Below are 20,745 nucleotides of genomic sequence, written 5' to 3'. Positions count from 1 at the left end.
TAATTACGGTCTTTGTTAGGAAGAAATGGTCTTAACACAGTTCGCAACGAGCCAGGCAGCCCAAACTGTTGCATGTACCCTGACTCTGCTTGCACAGAACGCAAGAGAAGTGACAATTTCCCTAGTTAAAAGAAATTCATGTTAGCAGGCAATATTAACTAAATATGCAGGTTTAAAAATATATACTTGTGTATTGATTTTAATAAAGGCATTGATGTTTATGGTTAGGTACACATTGGTGCAATGACAGTGCTTTTTCCGCGAATGCACTTGTTAAATCATCACCCGTTTGGCGAAGTAGGCTGTGATTTGATGATAAATTAACAGGCACTGCATCGACTATATGCAACGCAGGACAAGCTAGATAAACTAGTAATATCATCAACCATGTGTAGTTAACTAGTGATAATGTTAAGATTGATTGTTTTTTAAAAGATACGTTTAATGCTAGCTAGCAACTTACCTTGGCTCATTGCTGCACTCGCATAACAGGTAGTCAGCCTGCCACGCAGTCTCCTCGTGGAGTGCAATGTAATCGGCCATAATCGGTGTCAAAAAATGCCGATAACGGAATGTTATGAAAACTTGAAATCGGCCCTAATTAACCGGCCATTCCGATTAATCGGTCAACCTCTACTTGTAACACCGCTAAGTGAATCCAATTACGCTCACATTAACAGTGCCAATAGAACCACTTCTAAACTCCCAAAACTCTCTCTTGTCTATTCATTGTTCAGTTTGTGGCCCAGGAGTAATGAAACATTTACAGACGTGTCAGAATTACTTTTCTTGGCGCAGGGATACAGAGTTTGTTTGTGGTTGGATGGATACAGTGTGTCAGTAGCTTTATCATTCTCAACCACAAGGACTCATACAGAAGCACAGGCAGGCAGGCGTGAATAAAAACACTCACGCACAGACATTTGCATGCAAGCCAAACCTTTGTTGAAATGCTATTTCAAATCTTTCAAAAACGTATAGAGTCTGGAGCACCAGACATGGTTTTGTGACTATTCTATTGGTTCCATTGGGCCAGGTCAGCACAATCAAGCCCAGTTAACGTACATGAAATGATTTAAAATAGTATTTGAACCTGTCTGATGCAAGAACACACTTACATACACACACACACACACACACACACACACACACACACACACACACACACACACACACTCAGCCAAATGTCAATATTAGGAGGTTCTGTTCTGTCAGTGTTCTGTGTTTTATTAGCGAGGCTAGCCTACCTTTTACTGACCTAGGCATCTTTCCTGTTTACCCCTGGTTTTCTTATTAAGGACTGTGAGATCCTTAAACACAGTCATGCTTACCTCTTCATATTTCACATCCTGCCTCCCTAACTCGCTATCCTCCTCAAAATCCCATCTTTCTGTGTCATGCCTACCGCAGCTGTCATCACCTTTAATTGCTTCTCCTCTCTCTCACCCACACTTGCAGAGTTTGACAATCTTATTATGCTCTCGCTGACACACACACACTTTCAACTAGAGGTCGACCGATTTAATTAGGGCCGATTTCAAGCTTTCATTACAATCGGTAATCGGTGTTTTTGGACACCGATTTGCCAATTTTTATTTATTTATTTATTTCCCTTTTTTTTTACACCTTTATTTAACTAGGCAAGTCACTTAAGAACATATTCTTATTTTCAATGACGGCCTAGGAACGGTGGGTTAACTGCCTTGTTCAGGGGCAGAACGACAGATTTTTACCTTGTCAGCTCGGGGATTCAATCTTGCAACCTTACGGTTAACTAGTCCAACGCTCTAACCACCTGCTTTACATTGCACTCCATGAGGAGCCTGCCTGTTACGCGAATGCAGTAAGAAGCCAAGGTAAGTTGCTAGCTAGCATTAAACTTATTTTATAAAAAACAATCAATCAAGCATAATCACTAGTTAACTACACATGGCTGATGATATTACTAGTTTATCTAGCCTGTCCTGCATTGCATATAATCGATGCGGCGCGCATGCGGTACGCATGTGGTTCTATTGGCACTGTTTATGTGAGCGTAATTGGATTCACTTAGCGGTGTTACAAGTAGAGGTCGACCGATTAATCGGAATGGCCGATTAATTAGGGCCGATTTCACGTTTTCGTAACAATCAGTTATCGGCATTTTTGGACACCGATTATGGCTGATTACATTGCACTCCATGAGGAGACTGCGTGGCAGGCTGACTACCTGTTTTGCGAGTGCAGCAAGGAGCCAAGGTAAGTTGCTAGCTAGCATTAAACTTATCTTATAAAAAACAATCAATCTTAACATAACTACACATGGTTGATGATATTAATAGTTTATCTAGCTTGTCCTGCTGTCACGGCTGTCGAAAGGAGTAGAGGACCAAGATGCAGCGTGTGTGTAGTTCCACATTTTATTTAATCTGTGAAACTTTGCAATACATAAATAAACTAAATTGACAAAACAACAAACCGTGACGCAGAGGAGAAACAAACACTACTCAAAAATAATCACCCACAAAACCCAGGAAGAAAAACCCCTACTTAAGTATGATCTCCAATTAGAGACGACAAGGACCAGCTGCCTCCAATTGGAGATCATCCCAAACAAACCAATATAGAAATACAAAAACTAGAACCTAAGAACATAGAAATAGAAAACATAGAAAACACAAAACACCCCCTGTCACGCCCTGACCTACTCTACCATAGAAAATAACATCTTACTATGGTCAGGACATGACACCTGCGTTGCATATAATCGATGCAGTGCCTGTTAATTTATCATCAAATCACAGCCTACTTCGCCAAACGGGTGATGATTTAACAAGCGCGTTCGCGGAAAAGGACTGTCATTGCTCCAACGTGTACCTAACCATAAACATCAATGTCTTTCTTAAAATCAATACACAGAAGTATATATTTTAAACCTGCATATTTAGCTAAAAGAAATCCAGGTTAGCAGGCAATATTAACCAGGTGAAATTGTGTCAATTCTCTTGCGTTCATTGCACGCAGAGTCAGGGTATGTGCAACAGTTTGGGCCGCCTGGCTTGTTGCGAACTAATTTGCCAGAATTTTACGTAGTTATGACATAACATTGAAGGTTGTGCAATGTAAGAGGAATATTTAGACTTATGGATGCCACCCGTTAGATAAAATACGGAACGGTTCCGTATTTCACTGAAAGAAAAAACGTTTTGTTTTTGAGATGATAGTTTCCGGATTAGACCATATTAATGACCTAAGGCTCGTATTTCTGTGTGTGATTATGTTAGAATTAAGTCTATGATTTGATATTTGATAGAGCAGTCTGACTGAGTGGTGGTAGGCAGCAGCAGGCTCGTGCATTCATTCAAACAGCACTTTCGTGCGTTTTGCCAGCAGCTCTTCGCAATGTTTCAAGCATTGCGCTGTTTATGACTTCATGCCTATCAACTCCCAAGATTAGGCTGTTGTAACCGATGTGAAATGGCTAGCTAGTTAGCGGGGCGCGTGCTAATAGCATTTCAAATGTCCCTCGCTCTGAGACTTGGAGTAGTTGTTCCCCTTGCTCTACATGGGTAACGCTGCTTCGAGGGTGGCTGTTGTCGATGTGTTCCTGGTTCGAGCCCAGGTAGGAGCGAGGAGAGGGACGGAAGCTATACTGTTACACTGGCAATACTAAAGTGCCTATAAGAACATCCAATAGTCAAAGGTATATGAAATACAAATTGTGTAGAGAGAAATAGTCCTATAATTCCTATAATAACTACAACCTAAAACTTCTTACCTGGGAATATTGAAGACTCATGTTAAAAGGAACCACCAGCTTTCATATGTTCTGAGCAAGGCACTTAAACGTTAGCTTTCTTACATGGCACATATTGCACTTTTACTTTCTTCTCCAACACTTTGTTTTTGCATTATTTAAACCAAATTGAACATGTTTCATTATTTATTTGAGGCTAAATTGATTTTATTTATGTATTATATTAAGTTAAAATAAGTGTTCATTCAGTATTGTTGTAATTGTCATTATTACAAATAACAAAATAAAAAAATCGGCCGATTAATCGGTATCGGCTTTTTTTTTGGTCCTCCAATAATCGGTATCAGCGTTGAAAATTCATAATTGGTCGACCTCTACTTTCACCCCCTTCTCTCCAAAACATGTGACATATCGTTTCGACATGGTGTGTTGACGGTTGCAACCTTAACCAATGAAATGCATTGGTTAAGTAAGTAGGGGAATTTATAATGCAATTCTTGAAGTATTCTTAAAGTAGTATCTTTTATATTGAGTTGGACTAGGAGTTCCAAATCAAAGTATATTGGTCGCGTATACAGATTTACAGATGTTATCGCAGGTGCAGTGAAATGCTTGTGGGATGGGAGGAAAGCCCTTCTCATGGTATTTTATGCTTGGTGGTGAAGTTTCCCCTAGGTACAGATCTAGGCTCCGCTTCCCCTCCCCCAATCCTAACCTTAACCATTAGTGGGGGAAATGAAAAACTGACCCAAGATCAGCGTCTTGGGGCAAATTCGCCGTATTACTGTAACACTCCCCAAAGAGACTTAATTTTCATCTCATGGGACTACATACGCAACATAATACAATATGCATGTGTCAGAATTGATTCAGGAATACTACAGTACATGTGTAGAAGTCATGATATGCAGATACACTATACAGATATAACAACAACACAGTAAAACAACTTTATTTATGGGAATTTCATGTGGTTGGCTCATTCTAGAAACGCGGTTTGCAACCATGGAAAACACTTTAAAATGCCAAATAGTTATATCTGTGAAATGTGATATCTGTCATATCTGTACAGTTCATTTCTGCAGAGACAGATAACATTTTTTGTTGCTGCAGACTCATGCACGTTCAATCTCAAACTTCATGATTGTAGGTATGTTTTCCTCAGACAGACCATTGGTACTCTTGTGGCACCTTAAATAGATTTGCAGTCATGCTTTTGTGATTTGTAGCTCCAGATGTCATTGCTCACTCGTTGACATTTCAGCCAACTGGGAGCTTCCTTTTCCTTGTCCTTTTGTTTCAGTTTATAGATCTCTTGCTATTCCTCTTCCCCTAGCTCTGATCCAAGGTGTTACGCTCGGCTTGCTGACACCCAGCCAGCCGCACGCCCTGAACCAGAGCTCCATCTACTCTCTGAGCAAAGACACCAGATCACCATACCATTTTGGTTGATATTTGATTGAGTGGTCAGCAAACTTAAATTCAATTAGAAATAAACCAACCATAGGAACTCTATTGGTGAATTGTGGTTGAAATCTGGGTTAAAATGAGACAAAGACTGTGTACGTTGTTCACTTTTAACAAATTCAACCAATCAGCTACGTTGATGGACCATGATGACGTTGATAAATGAAGTTGTAAAATTGGGAAACTAGGTTGACTCAACCAATTTTTGCTTTGGCCCGGAGGGCATTGGGGGCTGCCGATGGATCTATCAGCAAAAGAGTGGCATGCTAACTCATTCATGTTTATTAAGGGCCCCTGATTATTAACTTAGTGGCACACTAACACATGATCATCACGATCATCATCGTCATTGCACTCCCACAAACAAGTTTATTACAGCCAAACACTTCATGAGATCCCAGAGCTCCGGGCTACGAGTATGGACGGATCGTATAGACCTACAAGGAGTTCTAGGGAAAGTCAGTAGGACAGATGTGGTTGGGGAGCCATGTTCGGCATTGACCAAGTTGGCTGTACAGCGCAAACCGACATGGGACCAGGCTAATGCTGGGCCTCCAAATTGGGGATAGCGGTAGAGAGAGATGGTGGAAATGTAGTTTCAAAAGCAGATTTTTTTACCAAAAAGTTGGGTAAAAATGGCTGAACAGTAGATAGTTTGAGGTAACTACAACACTTAGAAAGCAAGGAAGAAAAGTTTGGGTTGTTTACAGTCTAGCATAGTGTTTGTGCGGGAGTCTTCCCCTTCAGGTGTCTTGCTTCTTTCTTCCCGTGTAGGCCTCTTCTCTTCTCACCTGAGACAGCTGCTGGGCACTGTCACGTTGGATTCCGATTTCGCTGCTGCTGCTGCTGGTATTGAAATATCTGACCGCTGCTATTTGCTTGTTGTTTACTTAAGCACGATCATGACCTTTTACCCTTGTGACAAAGTCACCACAATCGTGTAGCAGTCTAATGCTTGTGGCTAGCTGATGAAGTGGAGCTGCTGCATGGTCTTAGCGGTTGCTGTTTCTGTAATCTGTGAGGTAAGTTCTACAACTGTACAAATCCCCAAATTACCACTACGAATGTAATTTGTATGCAAGAGGAGTAGAAAAGCAGTATGAGGGTTTGCGCTCAGTCTTGAATGAATGGTGGCCGGTGCGTGAGAGAAAGAATATTCAGCAGGTAATCGCGCTCAAACCCTAAAAATGAAAAAAATCAAGGAGGCTGAGATGCAAAAATATGCTTAATTTAATTCCATGCTCAAAATAATACAAAAAGTGCCTAACAAAAAAGAGCATACCTTTTGTTGTGTGTGCCTGCTGAATTCTATGCAAGACGAGTGCCAAAAGTCTGTGGGTGGAATACAGTTCTGCACACTTAAAGAAAGAATCTTACATGCAAGTGAAAGTTGAAAAAAGTTGGAAAAAAACACACAGAAATGATTTGGACTTACACTGATAATAATGTGTATTAGTTTGTGAAATAGTTAACAACTAACCTTTGTTGTTACAAAGGGTTGATTTTTACATTCACAAATGTTACATTCATAAAAGCTACCATTCACAGACTTTTGGTACTAAATTCACTCCATATGTGGAGTGCGTTTTTAGTGCCTAAATACATAAAACATGTATTTGAATAACAGGTTATCAAGTCATTTCACATGATATGGAACATGTTACAATTGCAAACGGAATGTGTTCATTTTGTATAGAATTTCCGTTATCTGTAATTGAATAGTTTAAATCATAACAACTTGCCATAAAAAAGATTACACATGCAGCAGTGTGTAATCTAACAATAGCAGAGACGGACTGTCCATTTTTAGCCTAGTAGGCCTGTATAAATTGGGGTTTAAGTGCAGAATGATCATTATTTGGCTAATCATTGGGTCCTCAAATCAAAAAGTGGGCCGGTGTGGGGGCCTCGAAGAAAAAAATGGCCTGGTGTGTTAGAAATTCCCAGGGCGATTTCTGTTCCCAGTCCCTCCCTGAACAATAGTGACCTTGCTGTTGTTAAGAAGCTGCAGCACTATGACATGGCATGTTCCAGAAATTGTTATTGTTTATTCTATATCCACATAAATGGATATTGACACATTTGATTATTGTTATGAGGGATCTCAACTGATTACTGTATATTATTTACTGATAATTATTATGGCGTATAATAAGATTTAACTTTCACTTTTAACTTTGAGCGTTCAGCTTTACAGTTCCTGTTACTGTCTGGTTTTAAGCTCCTATCACCTTACAAGGTGAACATTTTAACCTCGCTTCTGTTGACATAATTATGTGAAAGGAGAGAGGGGTCGGGCCAAGCTTCTGGCAACACCAGTATCGCAGCCAATAATGAGTTGACTCAAATAGAATATATACTGATAGCATACTTATCAATGTGTAGGCCTATACATCAAACTCTCTACATTGCGATATTTCCCTTTTAAATGTATTCTTAATTGCATAATTTGGTAGGAAATGGAAAGAGGCAAGCAGCAAGCATTGATATATTCCCATATTGAAAATAATCTATATGAATCATATACGGATTCTTATTTGGGTACTCCTGAAACATTTTAAGTGACATACAGTTGAAGTCGGAAGTTATACACTTAGGTTGGAGTCATTAAAACTCGTTTTTCAACCACCACAAATTTCTTGTTAACAAACTATAGTTTTGGCAAGTCGGTTAGGACATCTACTTTGTGCATGACACAAGTCATTTTTCCAACAATTGTTTACAGACAGATTAATTAACTTATAATTCACTGTATTACAATTCCAGTGGGTCAGAAGTTTACATACACTTAAGTTGACTGTGACTTTAAACAGCTTGGAAAAATCCAGAAAATTATGTAATGGCTTTAGAAGCTTCTTATAAGCTAATCGACATCATTTGAGTCAAATGGAGGTATACCTGTGGATGTATTTCAAGGCCTACCTTCAAACTCAGTCAGTGCCTCTTTGCTTGACATCATGGGAAAATCAAAAGAAATCAGCCAAGACCTCAGAAAAACAATTGTCTGGTTCATCCTTGGGAGCAATTTCCAAACGCCTGAAGGTACCACGTTCATCTGTAGAAACAATAGAACGCAAGTATAAACACCATGGAATCACACAGCTGTCATACCGCTCAGGAAGGAGACACGTTCTGTCTCCTGGAAATGAACGTACTTTGGTGCAAAAAGTGCAAATCATATCCAGAACAACAGTGAAGGAACCTTGTGAAGATGCTGGAGGAAACAGGTACAAAAGTATCTATATCTACAGAAAACGAGTCCTATATTGACATAACCTGAAAGGCTGCTCAGCAAGGAAGAAGCCACTGCTCCAAAACCACCATTAAAAAACTAGACTACGGTTTTCAACTGCACATGGAGACAAAGGTTGTACTTTTTGGAGAAATGTCCTCTGGTCTGATGAAACGAAAATAGAACTGTTTGGCCATAATGACCATTGTTATGTTTGGAGGAAAAGGGGGGAGGCTTGCAAGCCGAAGAACACCATCCCAACCGTGAAGCACGGGGGTGGCAGCATCGTGTTGTGGGGGTGATTTGCTGCAGGAGGGACTGGTGCACTTCACAAAATAGATGACATCATGAGGAAGGAAAATGATGTGGCTATATTAAAGCAACATCTCAAGACATCAGTCAGGAAGTTAAAACTTGGTCGCAAATGGGTCTTCCAAATGGACAATGACCCCAAGCATACTTCCAAAGTTGTGACCAAATGGTTTAAGGACAACAAAGTGAAGGTAATGGAGTGGCCATCACAAAGCCCTGACCTCAATCCCATAGAAAATGTGTGGGCAGAACTGTAAAAGCGTGGGCGAGCAAGAAGGCCTACAAACCTGACTCAGTTACACCAGCTCTGTCAGGAGGAATGGGCCAAAATTCACCTATCGTATTGTGGGAAGCTTGTGGAAGGCTACTCGAAACATTTCACCCAAGTTAAACAATTTAAAGGCATTGCTACTAAATACTAATTGAGTGTATATAAACTGGGAATGTGATGAAAGAAATAAAATCTGAAATAAATAATTCTCTCTACTATTATTCTGACATTTCACATTCTTAAAATAAAGTGGTGATTCTAACTGACCTGAGACAGGGAATTTTTACTAGGATTGAATGTCAGGAATTGTGAAAAACTGAGTTTTTAAATGTATTTGGCTAAGATGTATGTAAACTTCCGACTTCAACTGTATGTGGTATGTCTTATAAGACATAGGCCACAATCATACACAGGCATAGTACAATATTCATAAATACATAAATAATAAAATATGTATGAATCCTTTCCATATGGGTTAGCAGAGAATAGTCTTGTACAGTTTATACTGTAAAAACACAACATCATTGGTGTACACCCCTTCTATCTGCACACTGTTGAGGGTCTATGTTATCTTCTCATAGTTATCCTTTTGTCACCTTCCTTTGCCATTTCCATCTAAGGGCAAAATCTGTGAGACTTCCTGCTATTCAATGTTCAGATAATGATATATTGATATTTGAAAAATTATAACTTATAAATAATGACCTTATTCATTAGTACAAGTGTCTTACTGTATCTTAACTCAAAATCTAAGGTTGTATTGTTTGTATTTAAAAAAAAAAAATTATTTAACATTTATTTAACTAGGCAGTCAGTTAAAGACAAATTCTTATTTACAATGACAGCCTACCCCGGCCGACCCCGGCCGACGCTGTTTCTCCACCAACTATTGGATAAAGGGAACCATGAGGTGTTAACAACGCTCGGTGGAGACTAAAGATTCTGACTGCCAATGTGTCCAGCCTGAGACATGCCCTTAACACTAGAATCGCTGGGCCTCGAGGGACGCCCCTTCAGAAGCGCTGGGCCTCGAGGGACGCTCTTTCAAGTTAAAGAGCAGTCATTCTGATTGCAGCATTCTAACAGTGTAATTAATAAATGTCATATATGCTATTGCAAAAACAATCATTTGGTTGTGTTTATGAAGGACTTGGGTAATATTACAATAATCTTTCTTTTATTTCGAATAACACAATAGCCTTTTCATTAGTTTATGTTACTGTAGGCTATATGTAAAAACAAAAAAACACCAAAATTCAAGTGTTCAATCAATTTTATTCATGGAGGGCCTTTGTTACAACTGTGAAACAGAAAGCATATGTGTTGGAACACGGTAACAGCTTAGTTTTATAACGACAAAATAAAAAACTATACCCCAACCAAATGATGAAAACATCAGTATCCTAAACATCATAAGCGCCAAGTGGCCTTGATAAATAGTGAAACTCAGCACAAAAAGCAATAATGGCATATACAAAACATTGACACCTTCCTAATGTTGTGTGTGTGTGTTTGGTCAGTAAAAAATATTTTTTAAGACTTTTCAATGCAGACAAAAATGCTAAACCTCCCCAGAAAGAACTGTTGCTGTCTAGGGTCTTGAAACATATTACTTCTTAAAAGGGGAAAATGACAAACCTTGTAATTCTTGTTTATTTCAGCTTCATTAAAACGAGCACCTCTACATGTCATTTGGCATGTTATCAATTTGTGTTTAGTCATTCAACGTGTTAAATCATTTGAAGTAAGTATGTAAAAGTATCCATTGCTAAAGTACCACACACTTTCACTATGAAGTGAATTCCAGAAATAGGACTATAAAATAAACCGGATCATCCCCATCCCGCATAATCAATGTATATCATCCTGTCTCCCTCTTTCTCTCTACCTCCCCCCTGCTCCCTCTTTCCCTCCATCATTGTCGCCTGCTCCCTCTTTCCCTCTTCCTTTTGTCTTAACCCGCTCCTCCCTTCAATGACACCTTCCCGCTCTCCCTCCTTCTGCTCTCTTTTTCTCTCTATTGTCTCTCTATCCCCCAGCCAAGACCCCACTCATCCCTAAACCCTCTTATACAACGTCCTAATTCAATCAAAGCCCACATTTGGTTTATGTCTGCTTCAGGGCAATCCAAACACATAGGCATCAAATCAAATCAAATGTATTTATATAGCCCTTCGTACATCAGCTGATATCTCAAAGTGCTGTACAGAAACCCAGCCTAAAACCCCAAAGAGCAAGCAATGCAGGTGAAAGAAGCACGGTGGCTAGGAAAAACTCCCTAGGAAAAACTCCCTAGAAAGGCAAAAACCTAGGAAGAAACCTAGAGAGGAACCAGGCTATGAGGGGTGGCCAGTCCTCTTCTGGCTGTGCCGGGTGGATATTATAACAGAACATGGTCAAGATGTTAAAATGTTCATAAATGACCAGCATGGTCAAATAATAATAATCATAGTAGTTGACGAGGGTGCAACAAGCACGTCCGGTGAACAGGTCAGGGTTCCATAGCCGCAGGCAGAACAGTTGAAACTGGAGCAGCAGCACGGCCAGGTGGACTGGGGACAGCAAGGAGTCATCATGCCAGGTAGTCCTGAGGCATGGTCCTAGGGCTCAGGTCCTCCGAGAGAAAGACAGAAAGAGAGAATTAGAGAGAGCATATTTAAATTCACACAGGACACCGGATAAGACAAGAGAAATACTCCAGATGTAACAGACTGACCCTAGCCCCCCGACACATAAACTACTGCAGCATAAATACTGGAGGCTGAGACAGGAGGGATCAGAAGACACTGTGGCCCCATCCGATGATACCCCCGGACAGGGCCAAACAGGCAGGATATAACCCCACCCACTTTGCCAAAGCACAGCCCCCACACCACTAGAGGGATGTCTCCAACCACCAACTTACCGTCCTAAGACAAGGCCGAGTATAGCCCACAACGATCTCTGCCATGGCACAACCCAGTTCGACCAGTCCCTGTTCTCAATGTGTCTCTGAGCTTGGACACCATTGATGTGTTTTACACATGTTCTTGATCCAGCTTGTTAGTGTAACAGTTTTGCTTCCGTCCCTCTACTTAGTCCAACCTGGGCTCGAACCAGGGACCCTCTGAACACATCGACCACAACCACTCACAAAAGAATATCGACTTTCCGCACCTACCAATGAATGATGGCATATGTCTTGGCCGGGAACCTTGATCGAACTTTGTGGATGTCTTGAACTATGCTACTTTCTCTACCTCTCCCTTTCCCCTCACCCTTCTCTATCTCCCCCCTCCCTCCCTGTTCAAATCTCATATTCTCTTCTCAGCTCACTCTCCATGGAAATGTAATCATACAGCGCCCTCTACTGTAAAATGGGATGTATTGTGGTTATATTGTGTTAAGCAACGCTGAGCAATAATAGACACTACAGTGTCCTTATATTGCTTTATCATGACTTTTTTAATGTGAGCACTGTGTAGAGAAATGTAAATAATCAAATGAATGAATGTTTGGAAACATTTGCCTGTTAACAAAATGATGTGATGTAAGCACTGTTTTGTTCTGGCTATGTGTTATAGGGTCATAATCCAATCACAACTGGTCTTGGGTCATTTTTAGTTACCTCATTCTTTTGCCTGTTAGATTCCAGGGTTAAAGGAAACAAAACTCTTCCCGTGCTGTGAGAAAGTACTCTATGGTTTTACCAGAAACGAAAAGGCTCTGTGCTGAAACGGTGATAGTACAGTCTTTCTCAATAGCGTACAAGCATTTTTCTGGAATAATGTTGTCGATTTTCAAACAGAGTCCAAAAGACACAGAACTCTGGACTTTTTCAAAACAGTAGTTGCCTTCTCAAAACATAAATACAAAAGCTATATTATACTATCAAAATTGGAAATGCATTAATCAGAAGAACATAACTATCGGCAAAAAGATTAATGCAAGCAGGTAGTCTGTCTTTAGAAAATCCCACTAGATCAATACATTTTCTTTGCATGAACTAAATTATGATGATCAAAACTGGAAGTACAACTATCCAAAGTTGCAGAATTATGGGAAATTACTCTCCTTTTATTCAAATAAAATATTATTAAAATAAGCACATTGTGTGAAGGATTCATTCATCGGTATCATCACAATCCAATTCCATGTATTCAATACAAAGTTTGGTTTGCTCATAGTTTTGTAGACTTTCCATTGGCGCACAGAAACACAATCCACAATAGCAATAAGGAAAGGTAAATACAATGGGAGAACACAACTGATATGAATGTATAGGCATAAATCCACTCCAAAGAAAATCTCTATAATGGAAGGTCACAATGTTGGAGATGATGATTTAGGACTTCATATTCTGTGAACAAAACACTTAACAGTAAATTTGTATTACTAATGACATTTTTATTTCAATTTTAGAAGAATCATTGCTGTTCTGCTATAGATACAGTACATTTCAACACAGATCTAAAAATGTACACAATTGATAAACTGTTAACGCTCTTAACTATATCCCTACCTTTCGTTTTCCAATGGTATGTAGCCTAAGGGGATGAGCATTCACTGTGTAATGCTGATCGCCTTTATTATTAATTACCGGAAACTCAGTCATAAGTTTTGGCATATCTCAGGGGGTCCCCTGTGCAATGCACCAAAAGCAATGGTGTAATTGAACAGCATTATTGCCTGGTTAAAAAAAAAGCCTCATCATGCCTCATCATAATAGACAAAAACACCATCATCCCAATAGTTAGAATTAGAGGTTGACTGATTAATTAGGGCCGATTTCAAGTTTTCATAACAATCGGTCATCTGCATTTGTGGACGCCGATTATGGCCGATTACATTGCACTCCACGAGGAGACTGGGTGGCAGGCTGACCACCTGTTACGCGAGTGCAGCAAGGAGCCAAGGTAAGGTGCTTGCTAGCATTAAACTTATCTTATAAAAAACAATCAATCTTAACATAATCACTAGTTAACTACACATGGTTGATGAAATTATTAGTTTAACTAGCTTGTCCTGCGTTGCAAATGATCAATGCGGTGCCTGTTAATTTATCATCAAATCACAGACTACTTTGCCAAACGGGTGATGATTTAACAAGCGCATTTGCGAAAAAAGCACTGTCGTTGCACCAATGTACCTGACCATAAACATCAATGCCTTTCTTAAAATCAATACACAAGTATATTTTTTTAAACCTGCAAATTTAGTTTAAAGAAATTCATGTTAGCAGGCAATATTAACTAGGGAAATTGTGTCACTTCTCTTGCGTTCTGTGCAAGCAGAGTCGGGGTATATGCAGCAGTTTGGGCCGCCTGGCTTGTTGCGAACTGTGTGAAGACCATTTCTTCCTAACAAAGACCGTAATTAATTTGCTAGAATTGTACATAATTATGACATAACATTGAAGGTTGTGCAGTGTAACAGGAATATTTAGACTTATGGATGCCACCCGTTCGATAAAATAGAAAACGGTTCTGTATTTCACTGAAAGAATAAACGTTTTGTTTTTTCGAAATGATAGTTTACGGATTTGACCATATTAATGACCTAAGGCTCGTATTTCTGTGTATTTATTATATTATAATTAAGTCTATGATTTGATATTTGATAGAGCAGTCTGACTGAGCGGTGGTAGGCAGCAGCAGGCTCGTAAGCATTCATTCGAACAGAAATTTCCTGTGTTTGCCTGCAGCTCTTCGCAATGCTTGAAGCACAGCGCTGTTTATGACTTCAAGCCTATCAACTCCCGAGATTAGATTTTTATTTATGTATTAAGTTAAAATAAAAGTGTTCATTCAGTATTGCTGTAATTGTCATTATTACAAATATATATATATATAAAAATCGGCCGATTAATCGGTAGCGGCTTTTTTTTGGTCCTCCAATAATCGGTATCGGCATTGAAAAATCTAAATCGGTCGACCTCTAGTTATAGAATGGTCCATTGACAATGGAAAATGCCACTTGTTTCTGAGAGCGCTATATACAGCTGACCATAATGGCACAGATACAAAGATGAGGCCTCTTTATATCTCTATGGTGTCAATTGTTTAGATTGTGACAGTTTCGGATTGGACAAATTCTACTTATTTTTTACTGTAATTAATCCCCGTAGCTAGCATATGGCTGGGTAGCTTTCATTTGGACAAATGTACAGTACATCCCAGCAAACATATATTTTAGTCCCAAAACCATACTTTACATATTTCTTGAAATATTAGATGTTCGGTATTGACACTTCTTAAAAATACATGAAGATTTACCAACTTGCTTATTCACTTTCTCAAATGTTTGCAGACAGACTACTCACCATGTGGCCATGCTGGAGAGGGGTGGAATCTCTTTGCCTTATTATATTTGTCGGGGTGTGGCATAAGGCACACACATTCTGGTCTTTTAATGTGTGTTTCGGTAGTGACATCAAAGTTGGAACAGCATTTTTTTTAGAAAGATGTTTAAAAATAAACTAAATGACTAATTATATCAGTATCTTTCAATGTAATAATAGAACAACTCAAGATGTTCTATAGAAATAATAATGTTGAAAAAAATTACAATAATCATTCCTCTTTATTTTCAAAAGCTTAAATTAAGCACTTGTAGGGGGGTACATCCATCAAGAGACAATGATATTTGATATTAATACACCATATCATATTATTATATCACTCATCATTAAGATATTCACAAGCCACAGCAACTTTCATGTCTGTTTTATTTCACCTAAGATTGGGGAGTTCAGCAGAATTGGTACTGGTACCTATTGGTACTGCAAGACATTATTAAAAAAATCTGTCCTGGCCAAATATAGTCGTACTACTCAGATGTCTAGGTTGCCTACGTCACCACCAGACAGTGACCACTGATAAGTTTATGCACAGTAGGCTAATAGTTGATGTAGAACTCAGAGTGAGTCAACCTCTGTAATAGACTTGACATCTGCGTGGTAGGCTATTGGCTAAAAGTTTCTTTACGCTACCCTTTCATCATGACCGTGCATTTGCTCATCTTTTGTCTTTAAACCGTCGGCTGCATCTGACGTAGGTTATACGTTGTCCTCCGGGTTTCCTATGGATCGCGGAACATTGGCGTTTTGATCCCAACAGCTGTGCAGCGTCTCTCGCGTTTGTCTCGGCTGGACGAACAGCGCGGTACCGCATTACCTCATTCATGGCCGTCCCGCCACTTACCCCTGCAGTTTAACTTTTGCGTGCACGCTGCTTGCACTAGGACTCTCTCTTTCTCTCTCCCTCCCCCCTCCCTGATATTACGTCCGCTAGTGAAGACGCGGAGACGAGCTGTACAAATTAGGAGCACATTCTAACGTCCTTGCGTAGCCTAGCCTTGGAAGACAGGGTGTTCTGAATGACCGTCGGTGGACGAGAATAGAAGAGGGGGGGAAAAAAACACTCACTATGCCTCATTTTTGCGTAATTTGTCCTGGAGACTGTGCCCTTCCGGCGTTTTGAAGCTGGTGAACCTAGAGAGCGGCTACTCTGAGTCGAGGTGGCTATACGCTATGCTACCTCACCCAGTGTTGTGATAGTGTGTCCGGATTGCTTGGATTGAGGAAGGCTCCCACCAACCCAAATCAATGAGGATTCTGAGGCCATTCCTTCAGAAAGGAGCGCATATGCTGCAGTGTTTCTGTGGAGAACGATCGAAGTCGACCACAATTACCGCCGGTGAGACATAGCCTCTACCCTTGCATGCTTTCACTCTTGGGCGATGATAAAAAAGAGGGGGGAAACAATTTCATTGGCCACCCGAGTGTGTGAGTAACATCTTCCGAGTCTGCGGTATAACAGGCTCCCCTTGCACTTGCCTCTGTCCCGAGTTTTGCCTCTCGCCCGCCGAAGCGCGGCGCAGTGACGGCAGTGCGCGGGACTCGTCATCCCAACACTACTGTAGAAAGACCCATTTGTGTTCCAAGTCCTCATACAATCTAACACACCTCAGACATGTGGTCTTGTTCATCAGCTTTATGTGAGATACCTGGCATTTATAGAGCTATTTGGAAATGCTATTTTAGGAAGGAGTAATTTACAGCACTGCATATTAAGCAGGCCACCAGGACAGCCAATAGGCGACAAAACGGGTTCACGTCTTAAACTTACGTGGCCTGGAATGTAATTTCATACATTTCATAACACTAGACAGCAACCCAGAGCTTTCAATACGTTTAGGTTTAAGCACCATAGACAACGACTCATATCTTTCTATGTATGCTTGCGTTTCAACACCATGGACAGCATACATAGTGGCAGTCTTGAACTCAGTTTTGCTGGGAGTAGATTCCCCTGCTTTTACCATTTCACTCAATATTTATGTTTCAGCACCATGGACAGCATACATATTCATAGTCTTTGTTAGTGAAAGATGCCAGCATCGGTTCACCCAGTTAGGCTTGAAGACCCCTGGCAAGTCCTGCAGTCCCCTCTGCAACGCTGCTCTCCGCAATGATCCAACTCACTTCCTTCATCAATGACACGAAACACTATTAATATTCCTCATCCCGATCTGATCAAATCCAGTTTCTGTTCAATTGAAACAAAGGCAACACCATCCCTTCACACCTCCGTCTCATCTCATCACATAGGACCTCAAGTCGTTTCAGTTCTAGCGCTGCTCAGATTCAGGGCAGAGACAATTAGAAACTCCATTAAGCACAGTTGATTCCTGGGGGGGGGTAGTTGGACCAAAAGCAGCATCCACACTGGGATCAACTGAATAGAGAAGCACAGTCACTGACTATCCTATACAGCAATTTTGAAGAAGTTAAAGTGAACTTATTAGACTTGTAATTATACGTATACAACAAGAGTCAAATCGTGGCTAAAACGGCATATGATTATGACTGTTTTGTTATAGTATTCTAGTGTCAATTTTAAGACATCACAGATGAGTGGTAAAAAGGACTTAGCGGCTTAAATAGTGAAGATACCCTTTAAGAAGTTGAGTGAAGGGAACTACAACAATCTCCTTCAAAGCTAATTCACCATTTCATTTTGATTGTAATATCATTGATTTGAGACAGATATGCCCCTATAGAGAAAGCAGTATAGGTACTAGACTCCCTGTCTTTTTCAGACAAGATGAGTTACACTTAAGCTTATTGGTGAAACGGTGCCTTATACAGATGTCATGAAATTACACTGTTCCATATGCTTACTTTGTTTTAGGTTTCACGATGAGCATTTTCCATTCTTCCATGTGACAGGAAATGGTATCTTCAGCAACTTGGAAATCTTACTGAAACAACTTGGAAAAATGAACTAAACTCAGCAAAAAAAGAAACGTCCTCTCACTGTCAACTGTGTTTATTTTCAGCAAACTTAACATGTGTAAATATTTATATGAACATAACAAGATTCAACAACTGAGACTTAAACTGAACAAGTTCCACAGACATGTGACTAACAGAAATGGAATAATGTGTCCCTGAACAAAGGGGGGGGGGGGTTAAAATCAAAAGTAACAGTCAGTATCTGGTGTGGCCATCAGCCGCATTAAGTACTGCAGTACACCAGATTTGCCAGTTCTTGCTGTGAGATGTTACCCCACTCTTCCACCAAGGCACCTGCAAGTTCCCGGACATTTCTGGGGGGAATGGCCCTAGCCCTCACCCTCCAATCCAAAAGGTCCCAGACGTGCTCTATGGGATTGAGATCCGAGCTCTTCGCTGGCCATGGCAGAACACTGACATTCCTGTCTTGCAGGAAATCACGCACAGAACGAGCAGTATGGCTGGTGGCATTGTCATGCTGGAGGGTCATGTCAGGATGAGCCTGCAGGAAGGGTACCACATGAGGGAGGAGGATGTCTTCCCTGTAACGCACAGCGTTGAGATTGCCTGTAATGACAACAAGCTCAGTCGGATCATGCTGTGACACACCGCCCCAGACCATGACGGACCCTCCATCTCCAAATCGATCCTGCTCCAGAGTACAGGCCTCGGTGTAATGCTCATTCCTTCAACGATAAATGCGAAGCGTCTCACAGTACGGACATTGCAATTTATTGCCCTGGCCACATCTGCAGTCCTCATGCCTCCTTGCAGCATGTCTAAGACACGTTCACGCAGATGAGCAGGGACCCTGGGCATATTTCTTTTGGTGTTTTACAGTCAGTAGAAAGGCCTCTTTAGTGTCCTACGTTTTCATAACTGTGACCTTAATTGCCTAACGTCTGTAAGGTGTTAGTGTCAGAAAGACCGTTCCACAGGTGCATGTTCATTAATTGTTTATGGTTCATTGAACAAGCATGGGAAACAGTGTTTAAACCCTTTACAATGAAGATCTGTGAAGTTATTTGGATTTTTACAAATTATCTTTGAAAGACAGGGTCCTGAAAAAGGACGTTTCTTTTTTTGCTGAGTTTAGCTAAGTCAATTTTTATTAGACAATGGTGCATGACTGAGATTTTGCAGACTAAACTAGATTTTCTAAAACTAGCCTACTATTGCAGGTTTCTGACTGTATGCAATGCAGATTATTCTTGGGGTTAGCTTTGTTCCCACTTGTTTCCCAATTGTTTCACCACTTCTGTTTGAGAATGTTAGGGGAGGGTTCATTCCTGGCCTCGGTACAACTCTGTGCGGTCATGCCACTCCTTTCCACTCATTGTCATTTGGCATGACAAGGAGTCGACATGATAGCACAGACAGATCTGGGACCAGGCTAGTTCATTAAATAGATACAAGGTACAAATCTGTATGATGTGTATTGTTAGGTTATTCTTTTTCAGAGTAAATATCTCACGGACACTATAGAAGCTTTAACCAAGTTTAACCATTCCCCAAAGGTTCTGTACAGCTGAAAACAGACAGCAAAAGATTTCAGACTTCACAGTTTATATGCATCCTACTTAAGACACTCCCCTTTCTCTCCAATCCTTACATTTTATGGCTCGACAGGAAGCTAATAAAGAGGGTAACAGGATTCCAAACATGTATTACTTTCTTAAGAGAGTCTGTCCTCACCTCCTGACCTCAACCCCTCTTTCATCTAATACACAGATGTCCATCTGTCTCTCCTGTATCAACACATCGCTCTCCTCTCATCCATCAAACACATTCCAAAGCCTTCTGTCTTTCTTCAGAGAACCATTCACTTCTAACATAACGCCCAGTCTCTTTTACTTCCTGTCATTCATTTACTACCTCAATGATCAACGTTTAGCACATTCCAACAGTATAATGCAAATGACCATTTGTGTCAATGAAATATCTATAGTAGTCCCACGAACCATCATTTCAATTTACAATGAAGTAGAAGTACAATGAAGCAGTTAAAACCAAGTGCCCTGTTTTACTAAGTGATTTCACCTGTGCAAAGTTTGCACCTGTTTTTGTTTCCATGTTTGTTATTATGTGCAGTTCAATAGGTGTAAAAGACGGAGGCTCATGATCAATCAGAAAAACAACCGGTATGAAGAGAAGTCTTTCAGTTTTGTTTTGGTGAAGAAATTCTTGAGTTTACTACTAATATATGACCCTTCTTATCGGCAGCTCAGCAGGTCGAGCTCTTGAGAAAAAAAAGAAACCCTCAAAAATATTGGTTATGCCAAACTGTATCAGACACGCATGTGTCCTGTCCATAACAGAGCAATGCGTTATTCTTTTAGGTCCACAAGTTTGTGCCTATATTGGCGTTAACTGGGGACATGGGCTCGGAAGCATGTGAGGTGAGATGGAAGGTGTGTATGGTGATAGACTGTTGGCTATGCCAATTGTCA

At 40.3% G+C, this 20,745-nt stretch overlaps 1 protein-coding gene across 1 annotated transcript in view; it reads left to right on the top strand.

Annotated features, from left to right (window-relative positions):
• The first annotated feature begins 16,313 nt into the window (after positions 1 to 16,313).
• The window catches only part of LOC115156615 (fibroblast growth factor 12), a 54,828-nt gene continuing 50,396 nt past the window's right edge, over positions 16,314 to 20,745 (top strand). The window contains exon 1 of the mRNA XM_029704117.1: positions 16,314 to 16,694. Coding sequence (XP_029559977.1) covers positions 16,604 to 16,694 — 91 coding nt within the window. The 5' untranslated portion in view covers positions 16,314 to 16,603. The remainder of the gene's footprint in view (positions 16,695 to 20,745) is intronic.

This window comes from Salmo trutta, chromosome 21 (assembly GCF_901001165.1).
Source record: "Salmo trutta chromosome 21, fSalTru1.1, whole genome shotgun sequence".
NCBI classification, from domain to species: Eukaryota; Metazoa; Chordata; class Actinopteri; order Salmoniformes; family Salmonidae; genus Salmo; species Salmo trutta.
The sequence above is the reverse complement of the archived record's forward strand: the minus strand, read 5'-3'. Positions and strand labels throughout refer to the sequence as shown.